Source organism: Leguminivora glycinivorella, chromosome 14, assembly GCF_023078275.1.
Source record: "Leguminivora glycinivorella isolate SPB_JAAS2020 chromosome 14, LegGlyc_1.1, whole genome shotgun sequence".
NCBI lineage: Eukaryota > Metazoa > Arthropoda > Insecta > Lepidoptera > Tortricidae > Leguminivora > Leguminivora glycinivorella.
Window position 1 is genome coordinate 15992856 of NC_062984.1, and position 25424 is coordinate 16018279.

General features: G+C 40.7%; 1 protein-coding gene and 1 long non-coding RNA gene across 2 annotated transcripts in view; one reads left to right on the forward strand and one right to left on the reverse strand.

Moving 5' to 3' along the window:
* Positions 1 to 558: 558 nt before the first annotated feature.
* Positions 559 to 25424, reverse strand: part of LOC125233660 — a 69949-nt gene continuing 45083 nt past the window's right edge. The window contains 11 exon segments of the mRNA XM_048139729.1: positions 559 to 1734; positions 1809 to 1919; positions 2018 to 2141; positions 10630 to 10803; positions 11879 to 11929; positions 13293 to 13450; positions 13911 to 15877; positions 16153 to 16303; positions 17951 to 18104; positions 21630 to 22045; positions 22048 to 25367. Coding sequence (XP_047995686.1) covers positions 938 to 1734; positions 1809 to 1919; positions 2018 to 2141; positions 10630 to 10803; positions 11879 to 11929; positions 13293 to 13450; positions 13911 to 15877; positions 16153 to 16303; positions 17951 to 18104; positions 21630 to 22045; positions 22048 to 25367 — 7423 coding nt within the window. The 3' untranslated portion in view covers positions 559 to 937.
* On the forward strand, positions 4270 to 5685 carry LOC125233663. The gene is made up of 2 exons (XR_007177874.1): positions 4270 to 4363; positions 5267 to 5685. It is a non-coding gene; the product is annotated as an uncharacterized LOC125233663 (long non-coding RNA).

Here is a 25424-nt window from a genome sequence, read left to right on the forward strand (position 1 = left end):
TTAGATTGGCTAAATTACAGGTAACGTTATATTCTACGCAGTGGTATTTATCTATCAAATGAGTCAAATTGACTTTCAAGTTCATTGTTTCAGCGAATGCCAGGTGAAATTGTCGATAATGAAGTATTCTACATTGCATAAAACTTCCAGCATTATTATTTTTGATGTGATAAAGAAAATATCATAAATTAACGCGTCTTTCGATATGTATCCAGTGAGAAACTAAACTCTTAAGGGCGAGACGGTTGCTTCCCTATAGAAAACACCTGGATCTGTACACAAATGGTTATTGAAGAGTATTCTCTTGTACAAAGTTATAAATTACTGTTAAGTGTCCTACTGGTTGTCTAAACAACACATACATACATAGAATGAAGTCAACTCTCCAATGTTCTCCATTGTGTTTGAGTTGACACTGTTGTTGTAGGGTAGATTCATGATTCTTACAATGATTCGTTTAAGTTTTGAATGATTCACGGTTATTTTCATTAGACTTATATTGACAAAAATCAAAAAGGTAATCACGGTCTATATCCCGGTCAATATAAGTCTAATGATTCGTTTTTCTACGAATTACCATTATCTTGAGTAAACCTAATGTTGGTAATACTATCAACTACAGTAACGATCGGACCATAGGCCGCGGAGATATAACAATCTACGCCACTGCAATGGCGCGGCGAAATAAGTGTTATGGAACTCGATTTTTGTTACGGTATTGTATGATCATTCTCCAGTTTCGGCAATCGTATACTAGGATATAAACAATTGGCCGGATATGTTAGAGCGAGGCAGACTGTTGTCCGCTCCGCTCAGTATCTTATAAACTCATGTGTGTGATAACACCTGCTGCTTTCACAAGTTTTGACAAAGTCGGTGAAATATCCTCACGATCTAGGGGCAAGTTTGATGCCACGCCACCGCTGCGCTAGTATATTTAAGAAACGTTGGGTGTTTTGCGCTCCAGCGTGGCTTTGGCGCTACTTTCTATGCCGGAATCTTCATCCCCGCTGTCTAATACGGTGCCTTCGCCGCGGACGGGCTCCTTCACGGGACTAGCGGCTTTTTCTCCATCATCGGTTAATATTATCTTTTGTTCGGGATCGGCTCGCGGGACGGTCTTACCGAAGGTGGAGAAGGTCGGCTCCGGGACGGGGACGTCCTCGAGGTCGGAAACGGGCAAGGAGCCGGTCACGAGCGGGGTCTCGTCGGTCATGACGAGGGGGGTGGTGCCGATGTCCGACCGCTCGTCCGCGGCGCGCCTCTTCGGTTTGTCGAGGACGAAGTTGAAGACCCTGTTGTGCCTGGGGGAGGGTATGTGCGGGCTCGGCGGGAGGTCGAGCTTGAGCTTGTCGCGCGTGTGGCGCAGGCCGCCGAGCGCCTCGCCGCCGGGGGAGCTCGGGCTGACGGACTCGCTGGAGCTGCCGCTGTCGACGCCGCGCCACGGACTCACCTCCTCGAGCTTCTTGGTTCTGAAGTCGTCGTCGGTGGAGGTGGAGCCGGGGGTGATGTCCTCGACGCCAGAGTCGGGCGTGGTGAAGTCGAGCGAGGGCGTGCGGGTCTGCGGGAGCGGCGCCAGCGGGGAGGGCGGCGGGGGGAAGTCGTCGTCGGCGGGCGCGGGCAGGTCGAGCGGCTTGAGGCGCATGCCGGGGAAGAACTGGCTGGTGGTGGACATCACGCCGAGACTCTCGAACGGCCGGGCCGACGACGATATGAAAAAGTCTTCGTCGTAATCTGAAAGAATAATCGTATTAGGAAATATTTCTACGAATGAGTTAACATATTAAAATGGATAGTATGGTATAGACCTGCACCGAAGGCGATGGTCCCGCGCAGCGGGTATAGGTCGAGCGGCGAGGCCGCGCCGAACAGCTGCCCGTAGCCCAGCTCCGCGTCCTCCGCGCTGCCGGGGTCCCATTCTGAAATGCCAGAAATCATTTAGACCATAATACCACATGGTGGTGTCATTAATATAGTTAGTTGTACAACAGAGATGCTGTCTGAACATGTCGTGTACCTGAGTACGTGGACAGGTCGGGCAGGTAGGCGGGCGAGTCGGCGTCCACAGTGGCCAGCTCGCGCGGGTACTCGTACACGCAGTGATACTTCTGCCGCTTGAACACTACGCGCTTCTTGTTGTCCTGCGTACAAACATTCGCATAATTACATAGTGTCCAGATAGGTACTTATAAGTAGGTATTTTTCTTTCAACCTTTCAATTAGAAAAAACTTAATATTCTGAAATCTAAAAAGAAAAATGTACTATATACATACACATTTTTACTCCTTAAAAATATTAGAATATAAATAGCCGTCAATAAGGTAAAGAAAATGAAAATAGTTTATAAACTTAGCACATACTAATCCTAAGAACAGGTTTTCCCAAGTAACTGACATCGCGGTAAAATCGCAAGATATTATTAATTAGAGCTAATAATTACATATGCTAGATGCTTCATAGTCGTCATTAAATAGCTCCGTTTATTATGCGACTGTCTATGAAGGAAGGGTTCTTATGCTTCAAATGGAATAAGGTACCATAAGACAAATAACAGCACATGTACGCAATTGGTTTACATTAATTAGTATGACCGCAATACAGATGCAATATGTAATATAATGTGCTTTTAATAGGCTAGATTCTATACTTAAATAAAATAATAGTACATTACTACAGAGGCCGGGACAAAGGCCTCAGACCTATCCGTCTATATGTCTTCGGCCGGCAAACCCATTTCCCGCCGAGGTATGTATAGTGCTTTTCTCAAACATGGTATGAAATAAATAAAGTCTACTGAAAATAGTAACTTTGGATGGCTGTATCTCCTAAACGGTGCGTCGTAGCGCAAAAATAATCGAATTTTCGTTCCCCTTTGATACCCCGTATACGCTTATAAAAAAACAAAAAGTTAAAAAAAAATTAAAAAAAAAAACGAAAATTTTTTTTTTTGTATGAAAACGCACCCAAAATCAAATATTGTCAAGGGCCCGTACCAGTTGCAGTCGGCACGTCTATAAAGCCCCTTATAGTTTTTTTTTTAATTGGCTAAATACCTGGATGTTATGTCACAATTATCTGTGTTTCAAAATTAAAAAAGAGGACTTTGCCGGCCATGGCCTGCAAGGTTTGTATGAAATTCCATTATCTATCAATTGTCCTAGCCGCACCTGCAACGTCATACTTCGCTGCCAATTATAAGGCACATAACATCAATATTTCATACCATGTTTGAGAAAAATAGTTTAATTTAAAAAAAAAATTAAGAAAAAAAAACCCCCGCCTTTGGGGTTCTGGTGAAAGCTACTTGCGAATATTGGATTATGTAAAAATGTGTAGGTATTTTTTTAAACTGCTTTTAATGCTTTAATTATTTGATGGCAACACAAATAAATATACGCATACCGTTAAGGTTTGAGGAGTTTCCTCAATCCCTCATGAATCCGATTATAAGAAATCGAAGCTTGACAAAATTTGACTTGAAAACTCAATATTCTTAACAAACATAACTAAATAAATGTCACTGTTCTGAACTTAAATGCATGCTATTCTTATAAAAATACCAAAGTCACTATAAGTGTGCCGTTCAGATTTAAGGAGTTCCGTTCTGATCTTCATCAGCAGTTCCACTGCACCAAATGTGACTGTTCTGGACGTAAGTGCATGCTGTTCTTATAAAAAAACCATAGTCACTATAAGTGTGCCGTTCAGATTTGAGGAGTTCGGTTCTGACCATCATCAGCAGTTCCACTGCACCAAATGTCACTGTTCTGGACGTAAGTGTATGCTGTTCTTATAAAAATACCAAAATCGCTATAAGCGTGCCGTTCAGATTTGAGGAGTTCCGTTCTGACCATCATCAGCAGTTCCACTGCACCAAATGTCACTGTTCCGTACGTAAGTGCATGTTGTTCCTTAAAAAACACAAAAATCACCATACGTGTGCCTTTCAGATTTGAGGAGTTCCCTCGATTTCTCCAGGATCCCATCATCAGAACTGGGTTCTGAGAAAAATGGGACCAATCTGTATGCATATACATTCAATCAAAAAAAAATATTTCTAAATCTGTCCAGTAACGACGGAGATATCGTGGAACATATAAAAAAAAAACAGACAAATTGAGCCTTGAGAGATTTGAGGCGGCGGTTAATTAAAAAACCATTTACAATGAGATAAAGCCCACTAACTGAACTATTTATAATTTACAACAAAGTAGCAATTACACATCTAATTGTAATAAATAAAATAAAATATAAGACTCCTAGTTCAAGGAAAATACAACGCCAACGTTTTTCTAAGAACACAAGGAAGCTCATCGGCCAGTGCCAGTGTGGCTCATAAGGTGTTTCCGAGAGGACGTTAAGGTAAGTCCGGCAACTTTTTAACACTTGATAATGTGTTCGGAAAAAGAGGAGCCGTAAAAGTATAATATCCAATACATTCTAGGATTCTTCTTTCCGCACTGACTACACATCAGATATCTAGGATTAATTTCGTCAAAAATTTAATACTTGTACAACAAATGTACTTCATACCTTCCTTCTTCGCTTTACATACACGAACTTAGTTTCTGTGAATCAACGTAGGTAGGTATATGTATATGATATGACACCCGATTTTACAAAAGTACCTATTGTTAAGTGGTACAACCACAAAAGCGTACCTATTTATATTTGAATTGAATGACTCCTTTATGACCTCAAATGCGATAATCAAGGAAATTCAATTAGAACGTCAGTCGACACTACTGTAAGTCTCTGATACGTATGCTAATAATATTGTAATGATTTATAAGGAAATTGTAAATTGTATTATATGTACAGTCAACCAATTGGAACCCTAGGCCACCGTAGAACTATGTCATAGTGACGTTATAAATCAGATTGTAAGAAATCTCTTACTGCTTGTCATTTTGACATGGTTGTAGATGTAGAGTCGCCTAGGGTTCCAATTGGTTGACTGTAAGAGTATAATTACTAATTAGAGCCCGTGAGATTTCAAACAGCCTTCGGTTTTCGGGTGAATTCCAAAAATGGTCACTGACTAGTCTTTTTTTCTATTTTTAATGTAAACGAGCTTACCTATTTATCTTATTACTATCAAGCTTAGGTGTGTATGTAATATTTACCTACTAAGCGCTTTCTAGTATAATTTACCTTGAAACGCCCTAAATAGCAATACTTTACCAGTATTTTTCACCTTGGTAGGGCCACCGATAACAACCCTGTTACTTTTAAATGTATTACAATATTTTGTCTATATTACAGTTAACAACAATGTCTTGGCTGCCAAATATTCTACTGGCTGCGACCCTAGCCGCCACACTCGCTTCCCTAGTTGATGTTAGAGCGCACCACGGATCTACCGGCTCCCCGGCAACCAAAAGTTCTTCAGATACACTAGCAGTGAATAAGGACCCAGTCATAGCTTGCATTACGTGTGGAGTTAGTCACTGTCCCGCTGGTACAACTCCGGTTTGGGCTGGATTTTTAATATGCAAGAAGAAAAGAAGTGGAAAAAATGCAGAAGAATTAAGTTAAAAGCCAAATAATGACGACGCTTTTGATTTTGGGAGAAACTTTTTCTCGGTCTGCCTTCAATAAAGCCAAGTCTTACCGCTGAAATGATAGTTATTCTTAGTATTTGTAACTTAATGATTTATAGTCTAATAAAACGATTATGTAATTAAACTGTTTTATTTCTAATAGAGTCCGTTCGAGTCGGAAAAAGGTGAGTCGCAGTACGCATTGGTTAAGCTATTACGCTCAGTCGAGTTCATAAATACATATATGTACATCTTTACCTTATAGCAAAGAAGGTATAAGGTGATGAAATGTACACATATTTATGAGCACGACTGTGGCTATAAATTATTTACAGGCTATGAGCTAATACAGTGGAATAGATATGACAAGCAACTAAAATTACCATTATCCTCCAGCAAATACCAATGCATGAACCGTAGTATAAATTCAGGTACTGAATACGTATCATATGTAGTTTTATCAGTAAGGTGCTTCTAAAAGGACGTCCGGGTAAGCTGTATAAATAATCTGGTTACAGTTAAATGTTTATACCTATATTAATTTTACAATAAACAACAGTAAATTACTTTCTATCGACAGTTTTCTGTATCCCATCAAAAGAATGAATGGACACTTGTGGGCATGTATTTTATGATTAAATACATTGCTGGGTATCAGTGTCACGTTATTTCAGAATATTTTTAATTTTATTTAACTAAGTATTTACAAACCAATATATACGTACTTAAAAAAGATGAATATTTCCTTATAAAAACCCTCCAAATATTAATAGAAAGGATGATATAGGGCTTGGGAACGACGTTCAGAATGTTTAGATATTTAAGGATAAAAATCCTAATCATAATTTATATTAATTTATACAATGCCGAAAAACAACTACGTAATGGTAAGAGTGAAGTAAAATATAAGTTTTATTTCAGTAATTTAGTATCTGATTGAATTTTGATTACCTGTATAATGAAGACTCATGAGGTGTACACGTACAGACACCGTGTGGAACCCATGTTGCATCATCGACATAACATATTTTCTCATTAATATATTTTTCACCACACCAACTGGTAAAGGCTTACTTTGCTATTCGAAAACAGATAGCAAAATTGCATTTTATCCACAAGAGTGCAAAGTAATTTCATACAAATTTTAACTTGATGTCACAAACTGGTTGTGGGTATTCACGTATAAATGATGATTATTAATCAAAAATAATGAATAAATTGATTGATTTGATTTAGTTTGATGTTTTATAGTCAGTATTTTGTTCGCGTTGGTGTGGTGAAAAATTTTGTGTTTCACTCGGCGGCAAAGTTTGTTTTACCTTCGTGCCTTGAAATCCTCACAACGCTCAAGAATCTTTCGCTTGCTCGGGTATCAATATTGGCACGTGCGGTTAAACAACAACTTTGCCCCCTTGTAAAACAAATAACTCCTGGTCGCTTTTTTATCAAAGAGTGTCACATAGGGTGAAAGTCCATAGTTTAATTTAAAATAGTTTATTTTAGTTTTCAGAGCAATGTATCGGTGTTCGCTGGTGTTTCTGCTGACACTGGGCTGGGCGGCCAGCAAGCCCGCAGACGATAAAAGCGCTCTTCACTCTCCCTCACGTACTCTAAGAACCGCCGGCATTGTTAGCGTTGTCGGAACTTTACCCAACTGTCCCAATGATAAGAAACCGGTACGTCTGCCGGACGGAACATTTATTTGCATAGACAAGGATCCCACATCAGTTGCTAGTGACAGTAGTGAGGACGTCAACGAAATCAGACAACGTCGGCTGGCAGCGGCATCGGCGGTAGGCAGAGTAGGACTCATCTGTTCCACCTGTTATACTCCGAAATGTCCGTCTGACAAAATCATGAAACTCCTACCGCATGGCGGATATATTTGCGTGGAAAAGAGACTTAAACGAGGAGTCGAGTTTCGTTCCGCCGAACTACCACTTAGATGCCTGATCGATATGTACATTCTGGAATTTATCCCGAACGGAGGTTTTATATGCAAAAAGAAGATACAAAATGAAATTCCTTCGCTGCCTTCACCACAAAATGATAGCTTTGGACCTTTAAATAAATGCCCACTTGATAAGAAGACTGTATATCTTGGGAACGATGTTTGGATATGTAAGGATAAAAAACATGATTGATGATTAAAGTGAAAATAAAGTCCATTTTTTCCGGTATTTTACATTTAGGTAACTGATGCGTACTTTGTAACTATCTATGTATTTGCATTGCACTCAATAACAAACATATCTAATCAAATTTTTTATTTAACCAATACCTACTGCCGACCTCTGACAAACTATATTCGACCATCAGAAAATACTTACTGACGTTAAGCGCGCTTACCGCTGGGTAAGACAAAATACCGCCAAATTGGTGCCAGAGTGTTAGATGTGCCGTTCCCAAGTAAATGCACGATAAGTTTAGGATGATGATAGACAGTGGGTTTACAATACACAAGGTGCGCTCGACTTGGAACTTTCAACGAATACGTACAATTCATAAACCGCGATTGACGCAAGTGAATGACGGATTGAAAGTAGGTAACCGTCTCTGTTACTCTATTCGATATAAACAGAGTCAGGCTATTGTGTGAGACATCACAATTATTTCACTTTTAACCCTAACGCGTAGGTTAATGATATCATCATTTAGTTTAAATAGGTGACTGTAAATTATGTGTTATATTTTCTTCCGTAAGCTGCTTTACAGAGGACGTCCCGGTAAGTCTTTGTTTTGCTTCATATTGATTATATTTGAAGAGCGTGGAGGGGAAAACGAGACAGGAAAACGCTCGGCGTGAAACACGTGAACTTTTAAGAGACGACTCTTTCTACTTATTTACGGTTGACTTCCTACTTATTAACAGAAAGCTAATACGAAAAAGAAAATGAATTTTCGTTATACGTGACTCTATCACTCCTGTATTTGATCGATCCTTTGTTGGTATTCGCTTACCATCAGGCGGTACGTCTGCTCGTTTACACGTACCACATATATTAAAAAAAAAATCGTATGTGCTCTTTTAGTAGTCGGTCCTTATATGTATAAGTCATGTCTCCCATACCTGCTAGAGCGGCGTCAGTCATACGCAGAGTAAATAAGTTTTAGACCGCAACCTTTAGGAAAAGAACAGATCACTAATCCTGTGATGTTATACCCTAACTGTTAGATATTCGTAGAATATCGCAACTACGAAATCCTACACACTTTGACGTACTTACTCTTATGACCAATTGACCATGTTCTTTATGTGACGCAAAAAGCAGATTGTTTTACCGCAAATGACTAATTTATGAATATTAAATATTTCCAGAAAATGTATCGGTGTTCGCTGTTGGTGTTGTTACTCGGGCTAAGCTGGGTGGTCGCGCGATCCACACAAAACGATGACATCGATTATAGCATCAACCGGTCATACGATCCCCCACACAAGTTAAAAGGTGTCCCCTACGAATACAAAATGATCGAGCCGATGAATGAGCCTTTATCAAGACAGCGTCGAAGCCTTTCACCGAGTCCTATATACAAATGCCCTACCGACCAACGTATGATAGATTTTGGGAATGGTCGCTACATATGTCAGCAGAAACGAAAGCATGTACGAAGGCATTGGTAAAATATTTACAGTAAACGTCAAATATATTTGTTTGATGAGAACACTCATTGTCGAGTGTCGGGGGGTCTAGCCTGAACCACAGAGAACCTCCTATAGAGTAGAAATCTTGTATATTTTGTTCGCGATACGAGTCACCAGTGTTTGGGGTGCGAGGAGCGGGCGGGGAATGTGTTAAGCGCGCTGTGATTGGCCGTTTCAAGGACGGCGGGCAGTCGCGCCAGATGTAAAGGGACAGAAGTATGACTGTCCCTCTACTGACGCGTAAGTGGCCAATGTAAGTTGACCTATGCCGGCTCTGAATAAATTATAAATATGACTTATTTGTGGAATGTAATGCCGTCTGTTTTTAAATTTGAGCTTCTTGTTACCTTTCTACACCATTTCACACTACAGGTGGACATCTTTAAGGCATCAAAATACCCTTTTCCAATTTTTTAGTGCGAAAAACACGCGCTGCTTTCGGGTCTGTTACTTGGTCGATACTGATCGGGCACGGCGAGCGCCCGCGCTTATATCAGTGCAAATACTAGGAAGGCTGGCGACCGCGAGTCGTCTTGTAATAGATGTCTATAGGGGTTGGTCTGTGGCCTGAACACAGGGCGACGATTGTCCTTTGTTTATAGCAGTAGAAAAACTGCTATCAATAACAATTCAAAATTATGTTTAAAACCTCTAGCGGCCCACCATACAAAAATAATTGCCAATCAAATTTGAATCAATAGTACTAGAAAACAGAGCTGAATTTCTATTGTATGAAAATCGAACGAATCAAAACAAAAGCATCTCAATTCCATTTAACGTAGATTTAAATTTTATCGTGGGTCTTTTGTCCTAGTATTAGGACATTGAACCCCAGGAGGTTAAAAATAAATGTATGCATTTTCTATGTTGTTTGTTATTATTTTTACCTTATCATACCGTGTCCCTTACTTTAATTGTAGATAAAGCTATTTTTTACTTAATTCGTCCCTAGTCTTTATACCTATTCATACACAAAATAAATACAAAGATTGTATATAACTTACTGTATGGGAAATATTTGCCGCTTAGGTACAAGTCGGTGTAGCTCAACTTGTATAACAAAGCTGATCTAAGAGACGGGACTAGGCTAAGCGGACCCGCGATCAACATCGCAAATTGTGCTTTACACTTAAAACAAAACTAAAAATAACCTGTGACATACAGCTTGGCAAAAGATAATCGAAATGCAACTATTTTTTTTGTTTTTCATAGCAACACTTACCTATTCTCATTGAAAAGTATCCCATTAAAAATAAAGGTCTAGTTACCAGGCCACAAAAATTACAACGAAAAAAATGAAAAGTATCAAGATCTGTCAAAATAGTTGCCACATGCAAGATGAATTACATAGACGGTGGCGCCCCTATTATTTTCTACTCTTTTTTGGCAGGCTGTAGGCAGCCGAAGCCCGAGCCCGGCGACCATGTGCTGTCAAAACCAACCTGTGATATAGGCAGACTACGGAGCGAGGACTTGGCGGGCTCGGCGCGGCAGTCCCACGAGGAAGGCACGAACTCCACCTCGTCGCCTTCAGAGCCCGACCCGGACCCGGACCCGGAGCCCGAGCCGCTGTTGGAGCCCGGCGCCGCGCGACCCGCGGACCCGTTCGAGCCGCGCTGTGGACACGTTTACATATAAGCACATAGTTGTAAGGTCGAAATACACCGTTAACCCAGCCATACTCATTCTTTGAGACTCACACTGAGAGAGAAAACAACCAGCGGGCCGATTTCCGAGTCTCACGCGTTCGAATTCAGAAAATTGTCACTGAAAATAATAAGCATGTCACCGTTTTCAACCGGTATTTTAGTGACAAAATCCCGTGTGCGAGATTAAAAAAAATTGTGCGAGAAAAAATTGCCCTCCAGTTTTCATATTCGTTCAAAAAGTTTTTTGGTTAAAATAGCGCCTACGTGATCTTCGGTTCAAACAACAAGTTAGATTTTGTTAAATGTAACTAATACACTCTACAAGTTACTCGTTATTTGAATCAACAAGTCGATTTTATAAAAGCAACATGACACATATTGTTTTAAACATTTGTTTGGCTGATTCAATCAAATATCTTTTAACAAGTTTGACCTTGTTGTTCAAACAAATTCGAATTGTATCATCAATATTGTGATTTATTCCGTTTACTAAAATACTTTTGTTTCAAACGGATAAATCCGCAACAAGTCGAACTTGTTAAATTCGCAATTTTCTCTCAGTGCACAAAGACGGTTTTGCCTTGTCTCAGGCCACCAGGAATTTGCTTAGAGCTTATTAGTTTCTAGTAACTTGTAGGTTTATACAAAGATCACCTGCCACGCCACATAAATACCAGAAGGGCTGCTGCGTAATGTTATTTGGCCGCAGAGTCAGTATCGCTAACTCCTTCTGTCCCATGGACCATTCGAAATACGAGCTTGTATTAAAATACCCAATATTGCGCACAAACTTGGGAATTATAGGCAAATTCATTGTGAAATTTTCTCTTGTAATTTTAAGAAGCGATTGTGCAAGGAATTTTATAATTTGTTAAAAATGAAAATTTTAATATGATATACAATATCTTTTACGTACAGACGTTCACAAAACAGTCACGTTTAGTATCTTATTCGTATAATGTATAATGTGTAAGGGGAATAGCGTTACTAATAATAAATAAATAAATATATATACATAGTATATACTTATATAAACACTTACATGGTCGAATTGCGTGGTTGGAACGACGGATGTCTCTTGCCCGTCGCCGCCCTAGCACGCACACATACACGATATTATTCACACGCATGCACACCACAACCAGTATTATTGAGTTATGGACAGTTCTCAATACATTATGTTATGTGGGTTTCCATCACAGAAGGGCCCTTACATATGCATTAAACGCAAAAAGGTATTTCCCAACAGTAATTCCGACAAAAATACATTCACTAAAAGTCATTATATTGACTAACTGTCCACATACATAAATATATAATCAATACAATAGGTACGGTAAACCAAAAATTAGTTGACGAGTTGAACATTGAAGTTCGAGGTGAAATTAATTGTTTGAGATATTATTTTATATGTTTACATGTAGGTATGTACATTGATAAACTAAAACATTATCACTATAAAACAATCAGCAGGGTTAGCACATGATTGCCTCGAGAGTATGTCGCCGCGAGATAGACTACCCGTCCTTATGTCATTAATACAGTTAGAAAAAGACGTGTCATCTATCTCGCGGCGACATACTCTCGCAGCCATCATGTGCTAGGCCTACAGGGAGATCATATAAAGCATGGGATTATCCGAATAATAATTATATGTATGTAAAAATGGTTAGAACATTATTAAAATTGACGAAATATAAAGTGTGCCGAACTTTCAATCAACTTGCGTGTCGAATCGACTCAAATTATATGTGTCGTTATCTGGGTAAAGGACCTTATTGTCGATGGCGCTTACGGCGTTATGAGCGTACCCAGATAACGTCACATATCGTCACTACTTTAAAAAAATCTCGTATCTCACGCTGTTCCTCAAATTTAAAACGCAGTAAGTCTATATGCATTCCATACATACTTACTACAATTTTCTTTTCATTGACAGACAAAGATACAAGTTTTTTTAAATGTAGTGACGATATTTCCAGTTAAAAGTTATTCTATGGACCTGCAAACCGCTTTACGTCAAATATTTCATGACTACTTTTATTTCTCTTTGCTCTCAGGATTTTAGGGGTGAGGAGCTGTGGAGATGGAGAAGGAATGTAGAAAGTAAGAAGAGAGCTAGATCTGGTTAAGGCGTCTTTTATTGTATAACGTACTCCGCATGCAGGTCTAGTCGACCAATAAATACGGTCCCCCGAATGCGGGCCCTCTAAACCAATGAAACTAAGGGCCCATTTACACGGTTGGATAGCTCGTATGCGAGTTTCTTTTGCGGTATTTGGTTTGTGTGCTGAATTGTAAGAAACTCCAATAATTCATTGTAAATAAAATCTATCTATATCTAAAATAGTCTAATAAAGTCGCATGCGAGTTCGCGCGCCGTTTAAATCAGCCTTAAGCACTTAAATTCGTCACACAAAACACTCACTAACATCACCAAAGCGAAGCCCACTTACCTTCCAAATAAATTCGCCACTGGACGAATTGCTGGAGTGCGAGTCGGTGTCGCTATCCCACTCCTTCACGTCGTCGGGCTTGTTGCTGTCTCCCTCAGGCGTAGGTTCAGTCGGCGAATCTTGCGTGAACGATGTGCTCATGATCTCGGACGCTGGTCCTGCGGTTTTATTAGTGTTAGTATACTCTGGCACACCTGCTTAGTCATTACATTAAGTCGGTACATTTAAATAATGTCGGCATTAAAAAAAAAGATTCCTCTAATAATAACAACTTTTTTTACTAATGAAGAGGCACAAACAAAGGTTATGACAGATGGCGCCACCCTATTAGTCCATACATGAGAGCGAGAAGATGATATGTTTTTTCTCTCTCTCTCACATATGAATGACAGTGACATGCCTAGACACTTGCACAGGCGCCGCCTGGCGGGATAAAATGTCAGTGTGCCTCTTCATTAGGTGCTTTAATATAATAATTGCTGATAATCTCAAGATAATGAACTGCTATTTTGTAAAATCACAACGAGTACAAAAGAATTAGTCAAGTCCAAATATAATAAAAAAAAGTAAAAATTTCTAAATTGTATAAAAATAATCAATAAACCTAAAATAACGTACCTGTGAATCTAATATCACTGAGGAGCGGCAAATAAGAGTCGAGCTCGCAGAATTTCTTCTCATTCTGTAAAAAATCCTCTGTAACAGTAACTATTTTCTCTTCCACACCATTCACTTGTTCAGGAACAGTCTTCACCGGGCTATCTTGTAAGGGGAGAGTCTTATCTTCTTCGGAATCTAACATTTCATCTTCGTTTTTTATATCTTTATCTCCGTCGTCAACATTGCTTTCGACGAGTTCCTCAAATGATTCGTTTATGAAGTTAACTGTTGCAAAATTCTCACTATTACCGTTGCACTGTATTTCAGCGTTATTGACTTTTGAAACTGACATTGTGGTGTCTTTAAGCGTATTAAGATTATTTACAGTTTGTTCTTGTTGCTTGGTTTCTTCGGTGTTTATTTCTGGGGATTTGTGTTCAGGCTGATCAAAATCATGACTTTCATCAGTTGTACCATTGATTGTTATTTCTTTGGAATTGTCGCTGTTACTCTCTTTTAGTGCGCCATCCATTTGTTTCTTGCTAGTGTGAGAATCGTATGTATGATTCAATTCGACTATGTGAGAATCAAAAGTCCTATTGGGACTATCCTTTTCTTTGGAAATTTCAGCGATAATAATCGAATGAGGCTGCTCCGTCTCATCCTCTTCTAAGTCAGTAATGATAACTGTATTCTTACCTACGTGAGATTCTTTAAAATTCGTAATACTAGGCGGACTTATAACTAGAGTTCTCGGTTGACTAGACCTCGAGTCTTCTACAGGAGCTTCTTTCTCGTGGGAAAGGTCCTGGGGGCGTGTTTTCAGTGAGTTTTCGAATCGTTCGAAGTCGCCTGAACCGTTTTGACTAGATTGCAAGCGCGAAATTTCCTGGGGTTTGGACGTCGCCGCTTGCATGAACTCGACGAAAGACGGCGTCGCGTCCGATCCGAGTAGGCTCGCCTCGGACACCTCAGATTCGTAAGGTAACGTGTGGACAGTTGACTCCTGTCGCCGCAGCTCCGCTGACAGCAGAAACGACTCGTAGTTAGGTATGCTCGCTAGATTCTCTGGCGTCATTATATCTGCTGCCAAAGTCGAAGCCTCGCTTTCTTCCGAAGGAATTTCCATAAGAGGAGTGCTCGTGACACCGGCTCCCATATCGTAGTGACAGTGAGGGCTGTCGTGAACTTCATCGCGTTTCGGGCTCTCGTTGTTCAGTAAATGGTCTTCGAGGCAACTTATTTCAACGCTTTCCATTTTTTTGATGCGCGGCTCGTTTTTTAATTTCGGGCTAGCGACATCCTCTTCGCTTTGCTTGGGCGCCGGAGGGGAAAAATCGACATTAGGATCTATGGGAGACCGTCGGACTAGCTCGGGTTGGGGTATCATCCAAGCATTATCGGCTGACAAGACTTCCGTAGTGCAGTTAGAGTACGGTCCAGTCATAGTGCCGTAGGCCAAGTCCTTAGTTTTGGAGCCTTCCGATTTGGTCGGCGAGGCTTTCGCTTTCGTATAGGTGTGGTCGTCGTTGTCGTTGGCCGTGATGGAGTCGGGCGAGAAGCGGTCGTGGTCCGACTTGCTGTCGTGGACGATGTAGGTGGAGACGCGGCTTAGTTCTTTCTCGTCGTCGAGGGTGAGGGTGTCGCTCTCGCTGTTGTCGTCGTTTTCGGCATCGCAGTCGGGAGGGACGTCTTGATCGGAGGCGAGGTCGTCGAAGGCTTCCTCTACGTTGTACAGGGTGTCGTTGGAGCACCAGGAGTCGATGGTGGTGGGCTTGGAGAGCGTGTCGGGCTGGTCGGTGGGCTGCGTGGTGCGGGAGAGCGTGCTGACGCCGGTGGCGGCGGTGGAGTCGGTGGTGGGGCTGAGCACGAAGGGCGACTCCTGTGAGATGCGCTCGCAGGGGGCCTCCTCTACTGTGAATGTTCGCTCGTCTATTCCGGATTTTGCCAGGCTGGCGTTTAGGCTGTCGGCGCTCATTGTTATCCTAAAAAAAATATTATTAGAATGAGTTTTATTGTATACATACAATCACGCCTGTTTCCCAGAGGGGTAGGCAAAGATCACGGATTTCAATTTACTACACTCCTGACAAACCACTTTCGCTTCACACACTTTCATAACGTTTCTCATACACACTCGTCGGTTTCTAGTACTTCTGATCTGGCCTTTTTGCAATATTTCCCCGATTTGGTCGAGAAAAGTTCGCCTAGGTCTTCCAATTTAATGTTTATTTTATTTTATTACAAGTTTTCTACTTACTCCCTGCTACTAGTCTGAGGTTGAGTGCATGACTGCCGGCCGGGCAGAGTGTAGGTGTCTTGACCTGTGGGTGGCTCCGTCGGTTCCTCCGTAGAATTGTTACATGGAGACGGATAGCTTTCTGAGGACTCCGTGCGAAGAGATGCGTTCCCTATAACATTACACCTAGTTGATATATGTCGTTTAAAATTCATAGTAAGAAACTTAAGCCAAAACACACATTTTTGAACATGGCCACTCTCAATTGGATCGGTTGCAACCGTATGTCATCGTTAGAAAATTTCACTGAATTTTTTTAGGAAGTTTCTTACTACTCTGCTGCGTGACGTTTATTATTCTATCGATTACTAATAATCAGAATTATTGTATAAGGCACATATACTCTGTCAAACAAGTCTGTCAGTAAATAAGAACTAAGAAAACTATAGGTATCATTTTCTCTAGCACCCTAAAGAAAAGGATGCATATAGTTTTCTTTGTTCTTATTTACTGACAGACTTGTTTGACAGAGTATATATCTTACTGGCGCAGTCGGTAGGACGATCGTGCATTACATTACATAGCCCTTCTTCTCGATCACGGTTTACCGTTGCGTTGGTTGCATCAATCCACCTATTAATGCTAAGGGGCGATACACATACGTCAAAACTCCCCGCTTTGTCGTTTAAAAAAAGAACGAGATCAGACAGGTCTCATGGCCGCTGTACACATGTGGCCAACGGTTCTACCAACCCTTGGACCTTGGTGGACCCCTTGGCCAAGCGTGTAGAGGGCTACTTGGCCGTATGTTGGCAGTTGGCGCTAGCGCTGGGCGGCCAACCGATAGGTGTCGGTTTTTTGTCCACACATCAAAGGATCTTGGCGCCAATGGCCAACTGCGTTTACACGTTGGCGCTTCATTCAGTTTGTCGTCAGCCGTCAGAGAGGACAGTAGTGAAATATTTACGAAAATAATAAGTTTATCTATGCCAATAATAGTGTTGATTTTAGGAAATAAAATAACCTTGCAAATGTTTAATGTATTGCCTAACTAACCTAACCACAAAATTAAAATTTTGAAAACCCCCGACCGCGACCTAGTGGACCGATTTTCATGAAACATGGCTAAGAACACTCCCGACTAACTCAGCTTTCAGACAAAAAAAAACTAAATCAAAATCGGTTCATCCGTTCGAGAGCTACGATGCCACAGACAGACACACACACACAGACAGACAGACAAACAGACAGACAGACAGACATACACACAGACAGACACGTCAAACTTATAACACCCCTTCGTTTTTGCGTCGGGGGTTAAAAAAGATACATACATACATACAATCACGCCTGTATCCCATAAAGGGGTAGGCAGAGCACATTAAACTACTAAAGCTTCAGGGCCACTCTTGGCAAATAAGGGGTTAAAAGAAAACGAAACTGTGGCATTGCAGTGACAGATTGCCAGCCTCTCGCCTACACCACAATTTAACCCATATCCCATTAAAAAAGATAAATGTCCTTATCAGAATATTCAAAAAGTTGTTAATATTTCAAATAATTTAATTTTACTACGGGGTTATTATTTTTTATTCAAATTTTGCTGACAACGTAAATGACCTAGAATTTCCTAGCCTTTTCCATTCCACGTCCATCTTTCATGAAGAGCCAATGCCAAGTGATCGGTTCGCCAATGTGTAAACAGCGGCTCTTATCTTGGCCAAGGGGTTCCACCAAGGGTTGGCGGAACCGTTGGCCACATGTGTACAGCGGCCATCAAAGTTGGAGGATTTGACAGCCGAGTGTGTGGCTAGCTTACACAGCACGTCATTGTCGTAGGCGGAGAGCTGCGAGCCGGTCTCCTCGGCGATGGGGCTGAGCGCGCCCGGGTAGCTCACCACCAGCTCGGGCGGCGGCGGCAGCGAGCTCCACGAGTCGCTGTCGCTCTCGCATGCCGGCTCTATCGCTGCCACCTGAGAAGACAAGGACAGCTATAGCGCATTTCATACTTACATAAGTCTGCAGTATGCTGGTTTTCCCCAAAAATTTTTACTAGTAATGTGAGCTCGCGATGTGAAAGTGGTTCCTAATTCTGAATTTTATTTTATTTTTAATATTCATTAGTTCTAAACTGAAATAGATACCATACACTAAAGAAAAAGCTATCAAAAATATTTCATAAAATAATTTGATTTGTTACATACTTCGATTTATTAGTTCTGTTAGATATAAAGTTAGATATAGTAAATATTGTATGCCCTAACAGGGCGTCATGAATTGCCTACTTGTACCTGTAACACCTTATTATGTGAATATGTTCATGGCTATGCAATAAATAAAATATAAATATTAATGATAAATTGCAAGACTTTAGGCAAAGACATATGTAACTCCGTATAGACAGAAACAAGTGCGAGTCGGACTCGCCCACCGAGGGTTCCGTACAAACTTTCTTTCAAACTACCTAATAAAAATAATCTCATATTTTAATATAACTCTAATGACTTGACTAGAAGACAAAAGTATAGGCACTAATGAGTATTATAGTGTATAGCGCCATCTCCCGGTCAATTTGCTAACTAATTTGCGCGACCTGGTTTTTCAGGGATAATTCTTTATAATGTTAACCGATTTAAACAGTTTTTACTTTATTGGACAGAAGATGGTTTACGTAACATCTCGTATTAATTTGAAGTACGATATACATCCGCAAGGGTGGGTAAATTGAAAGTAAAAATCTGAAAAGTTTTTGTGAATTAAAAAAAAGTATTCAAAATACAAACACGATTATATTTTTCCTGTAATATATAGCATAAAACCAATGTTCACTAAAATTTTCATAATTTTTCGTTGGTAAACTTCGGAGATAAGGGGGGAACGGTATTTTTTTTTACATTTTCCTTCAAAATTCTTTTTTTTTCCACAACAAAAAAATTATAAAAAATAGCTTATTTACGTTCAATTTGAGCTCTTTCCAACGATACCCCACTTGACCTAGTAACTTGAAATTTACAGTTTGCCCCCCTTTCATTTTGGCCATTTTCTACAATTAAAATTAATATATTTAAAAAAATTATACTTTCTATTTGTAGAGGTTTACAATGTTCACAAGTATTCCAAATTTCAAGTTGATAGCATTAGTAGTTCTCGAGATATTTAGGAATGTGACAGACGGACAGACAGACGGACAGAGTCGCACCATAAGGGTTCCTGTTGTACCTTTTTGGTACGGAATCCTAAAAACGTACCTCAGAACCGTATAGAAAAAGGTACGGTGGCCTAGATGGCGTTACACCTTTGGGGGACGCTCGGCTAGATGGCGCTAATATTAATATTTGACATTTTAACACATATCAAGCTAAGAATATGGGCCAAATTGTCAAAACTGAGGTTCAAAAGTTTTAAGCCTGTGTCGAGAGATGGCAGTCTACGAGGGTCATGCCAAAAGAAGTTAGATACTCCATGGTCATTTGATTGATACTGGCCAGCTATACACCAATGTAAAGGTAGGTTATCTGCTTATAAATTTAAAAATGGAACACTTGGAAATTCTTAGGATTCCTTTTTTAATTATTTTTTTTCTAAATAATTTTGGCGGGAATTTCCCGCAACAATGGAGCTTACTCGACGTGATTTTCGTGTTATGATATATTATGACTTTAAAAAAGGTTTAACACCTCAAGAGTGTTTTGAACTTTTAGTCTCGACTTTTGGAGAGTCTGCGTGTTCACGTGCAACTGTTTTCAATTGGTTTGCTGAATTTAAAAGAGGACGGGAGAGCTTTGAAGATGAGGCGAAGACCGGACGGCCGCCAACCGCAGTCACTGAAGAAAATGTAAAGACTGTGGAAAAAAATATTCGTGCGAACCGACGAATTACATATGTAGAGCTCGAGCGTGAACTGGGCATTGGATCAGCAGCATTGCAAACTATAATTCATAGTAAACTGTCTCTTCATAAGCGTTGTTCAAGATGGGTGCCGCACAAGCTCACCGATTTACAGAAAGACCGTCGCGTGGATTGGTGCAAATTTATGATAGATAAATTCGACGCAGGCGAGAACAAACACGTATATGATATACTTACAGGTGACGAAACATGGCTATATAACTACGATCCCGAAACAAAGCGACAGTCCACAGTATGGTGTTTTGAAGATGAGCCGACGCCAACAAAATGTCGCCGAACCCGAAGCACACAAAAACAAATGGTTGCCTCATTTTTCTGCAAGACGGGACATATTGCTACAATAGTGCTAGAAGATCAAAAGACAGTTAATTCAGAATGGTATGTGACAGTTTGTGCCCCAAGAGTACTGTCAGCTTCGTGTGACAAGCGGCCGAAGTCAGGAACCCGGCACCTGCTCTGGCACCACGACGACACTGCCCCGCACACTTCCGCTAGAACACTTGACTATTTCAGCTCAAAAAACGTGACTATTCTGCCCCACCCCCCATATTCCCCTGACCTAGCACCCTGTGATTTTTATCTTTTTCCTAAAATTAAAGAAAAATTAAAAGGAAGGCGATTTGAGAACAAAGAAGATGCGTTGGCTGCGTATAATTACGAAATTTCTGAGGTGTCTAAAGAAGAGTGGTCATTAGGGTGGAGCGAAAAAACACTTTTCTGGAATTAGCAAACCTAATAGTTATCAATCAATGCCCCTTAGTCTATGAAGCCTTTGTGCAAATTTTCAGCCTTTTAAATCAACATCTTCTGCCTCCGCATTAGGTTTTAAATTTTGAAAATCTCATACAAACCTGAAAATTCAACTTTTAGATAAAAAATGTTTTTTGGCAGTATTATATTCAGTATACATTATTGATACATATTATTACAATAAAGTACCAAAAATTGCGAAAATAGCGTTAAAAATCGCCAATTTTCAGTATTTTAGCGGCTATTTTGGCGAATGTACTGAAACTAGACAAACTTTGGCGATTCTTGACGCTATTTTCGCAACTTTTTGTAGTTTCTCATAATGATATGTATCAATAACATATACTAAACATAATACTACGAAAATTTTTTTTTATCTAAAAGTTGAATTTATAGGTTTGTATGAGATTTTCAAAATTTCAACCCTAATGCGGAGGCAGAAGATGTTGATTTAAAAAGCTGAAAATTTGCACAAAGGCTTCATAGAATAGAAGGCATTGATTGATAACTATTAGGTTTGCTAATTCCAGAAAAGTGTTTTTTCGCTCCACCCTAGTGGTCATCGGTATTTTCTAAGTGGTTTAGACGGATGAAAACGTGTATACGTGTTCACGGTGAATACTTCGAAAAAATAGATAGCTGTAATAAAGAATAAAGTATGTAAATTTTGAGTATCTAATTTCTTTTGGCATGACCCTCGTATGCACTGTGATTCTGATTACACATTTTACTTTGACAGTAACTCTCTATAATACTCAATCTTCTTTGCTTTAGGTAAGTGCACATTTTCGATAGTAACAAATTCGAATAATAAAGGTGTACCAAAGATTAAGACGTACCTGTGCAAGTGGCAGTTTTAGTTCCAGCTCGTTCCTCAACGCGTTGACGCAGTCTTCATCCAGCGTGAACATCTCCCGAATGTTCCCGATGTCCCCCCCATTCCCCGCTAGAAACGTCTCCGGCGCGGACTCCTCCTCCCCCACATTATCGTTCTGCACTACACCTTCCACCGTCAGCGGCCCGGAGTATTCAATATTTAGATTGTTCTCGTTCTCCGCCATAGCTAATTTAGAAGTGATTTGAAGCTCTATTTGGTTCAACTCGATCTCTTTATGCAGTGAACTTAAACCGGAATCTGATTCTACTTGAGCGGGCTCCGCTGCTGGGTTCAAATCTATATCTACTAGATATTTCTGCTGAGATGTAGAAGCTAGAAAGTAACCGGGAGAGTTGGGTGGCGTCAATGGTGAAACTTTTTCTCGGCGACAGACGGATCGGTGACGTCGCTGTCTTCAGTCATCGCATCCGTCTCATCCTTAGGATCACTGATTATATCTAGGAAATTATCATCGTTCACTATATCTGGTACTTCATTTAAAAAGTTTCCATCGCGGAGAGGCGACGGCGTTTCGAGGTTAATCTCGCTAAAATTTGAAGAGAAGAACATCTCTTCTTTCGCGATTTCACCTAGATCTCCACCAGATTTGACGCCTTTAAACAGTTCCATAGTGCAGTTCTCAAAAGGGCCTAGGACTACTGAGCTATTTTCGTCGTATGTGTCAGTTGGGTGACTTTTAGTCGGAGAATCAAAAGGGCTTAGAAAATCTGGGACACATTGTTGTTCTAATTTTGTTAGAGTTACTCCAGGTCCGTAATCAGGGACTTTTGTTTCTGATAATACGTCAGATTTATCTTCTGTGGAGTTTGGAGTATCATCCACTGAGCTTTTAGGCGTGCTTGAACAAAGAGGGTCCTTCTCGTCCACTTGGCCGCTAAGCTGTCTTTCCGCGTGTAAAAACTCATCGACGTCCTTCACGACAGTCGGTAAATCCATGTACTCTGTTGTTTCATGCTTGACTAGAGAACAACTATCGTTTCCAGGAGTCTCTAAGCAAGAGTTGATGACATTTTTAATATTATCATCCATAGGGGTTTGTTCCACAATTTCAGTCTTCACACTACTAGTCAGATCCATATAAGCTGTGCTGTCATCTGATGGTACACGTGCATTTTCAACTACAGGAATGCCAGAATTCAGATTAGCATTTTGTTCTAAAATACTGTCTTTTGCAATAGTTTCTTCTGCTACCACTGCAATTAATTCAGTTTCATTCTGACTCGGTAAATTAGGTAATGGGTTTAAAGTGTTCCCAGAGCTGAAACATTCTGTGTATCTTTTTTCACAATCAAGAAATGTATTTATCACAGTTTTGATACTACTATCTGGTTCCAGAAAATCTGGTACTGGCTCGTCATGTAAGATTTTTAAAGGACTTCCAGATACAGTATTTGATTCTTCTTTCAGGGTGTCTTTAATTAGAAAAGTACTCTGTGAAGAATCCGCACTTGCGGTTGATTCAAGGTCAAGAGAGAGTTGAGGAACCACTGACTCTGTATTAGCTTCTATTTGTGTATTAAATATCTCCTGTTGCGCTTTATTATGAATAGGTTGTTCTATAGTGTGTGTAACATCCCGCACAACATCCGGCAGAGTTTCGATTTCAGGAGCTTTGTTTTCACATTCTTGTAGATCAACGTCAAAAGTGGGTGTCACTTTTAAGTTACTCTCGTGAAAAAAATCCGGCGTTTCCCCTTTTAGCATAACTTTAGGCACTTCTTGTATGGCATCTAGCAAGATTTCTTTTGTAATATTATCTAAATCGCTAGGTGAAGGTATTTTTACGTCTTCTTTAAGAAAACTATGTTGAGAATCTTCTTGTGGGGATGTTTGTTTTTGTAATATGTCTTCCAAAGTACCAGTATCGCTAGTAATTTTGTCCGCAGTAGAGTTATCTAAGGATTTTATTTCAGTATTAAGAAATATTTGCAATGGTTCAGTTTTAGGAATATTTAATGATTCAGGTACTAATGTTTTAGCTTGAGCTGTTTCAATACAATTCAAAGCTGCTGTCTCAGCTTCTTTGATAATTTTGTCAATAAATTCCTCAGGAAGTTTATCTCTTAATATTTGTAAGTCTTCTTGTGCTTGCGACAAAATCAGCGTAGGTGTAGTAACATTTGTATTCGTAACTTCTTTTTCTACTAATATCACAAGTTCTTCCTCTGTGTTAGAAACAACTGTTTCATTAAGTGACTTAACGTCTACTTCAACATCGCCTTTATTATGATTTCCAGTTAAAGAATTTTCAATAACTGGAGTGGCGGATATAATTTGTACTGATTCAGGTACATCTGATTCCTTTTTTTGTTCATAAGTTGGTAAAGGTGTGTCAACTTGTTGACTTTCGTCTAATCTAAGAGGAGATTCCAATGATCTAACATTATCTATCTCAGGGAATACCGGCAAGGTCTCTTTATCTTCTACATTCACTGGCACATTTTGATCTAAAGTTTGAACAGTCTTAATAATTACTTCTTCCGCGTTGTTACAAACTGGTTCATTATCGCTAACTTCACTTATTGACTTAGCTTCCACTGTTTCCTTATCATGCAATATATCAGTTAACTTACTATCACTCGGGGTTTGGCAGTCTTCATTCACATACACATTCTTATCTTCATTAACACTATGCATTGGCGTTATACATAAATCAGTTTTTACACTATCACTATTATCTACTTCACTTTCTTTTGGCAATACTGCTTCAACTTGTACGTCCTCGGATACTTCAATTGCATGCAGTTTATTTTGTAAATTAGTATTCGTCTTTTCAAACGGTAACTCCATATCCTTTATGGGCGTATCTGGAGTTAAATTTTCTAAGGTGTGTTGACTGGTGGTATCACTGTGTCGCTCGAAGGAGTGACTGAGCGTGCCTATCGTATCTCTATCTTCGTCCTCGTCCTGTTTCTTTTCGGGCGATCTGTCCTCGAAGCCGACTTCCAGAATATTCTGGAAATTGGTAATGCCGGGCGATTTGACCATACTCGATTGCATCGGGTAATCTTTTTTACAGTCTAAGCTCAAGTTGTCCCTCGACGGGCTCGCCTGGTGGCTCGACTCCGAGCTGGACGTCTTTTCCGAATTGAGAATATTGTCGAGATTCTTTATAACGTCGCTGACATCTCTGTAGTAGCTGACGTCGTCCTGGCTGCCGGCGATGATCTCCTTGAGCCAGGGGTCGACGGAGGCGTCCGAGCGGTCGTCGTCGCGGTCCTCGATGGTGTTGGCCTGGTGGCACTCGAGGGCGGGCTGCTCGTTGTGCGTGAGGTATATGTTGCGGACGTCCTCGAGCGAGCCGTGCAGGTTGGTGAGGCTCTCGGACTTGATCTGCGCGGAGAGCGGGTCCTTGTCGGACATGATGCTGCTGGAGCGGGAGACGGCGGTGTCCATGTGGACGCTGAGCGCGGCGGCGGAGAGCTCGGAGGGGGTGTGGTGGTCGTCGAGCGAGGCGGAGGGCGCGTGCACGAGCGCGCGGTGCTCGTCGAGCTTGGGGATGGTGTTGGGCTTGAGGCGCTGCCAGCGCTCCTCGAAGTCGGAGCTGCCGTAGCCGTCGTCGCGCGTGTCGCTGCAGCGCAGGTGCGTGGCGAGGAGGTGCTCGAGTAGCGCTTGCACCTGGCCGGCGCTCGGTCGGGACTCGGGGTTCTCGTGCCAGCACAGCTGCATCACTTGGTGCCTGAGGGGGAAAACGCGATATCGTTTTAAAATAACCCTGCTATGAGCGAACAACCAT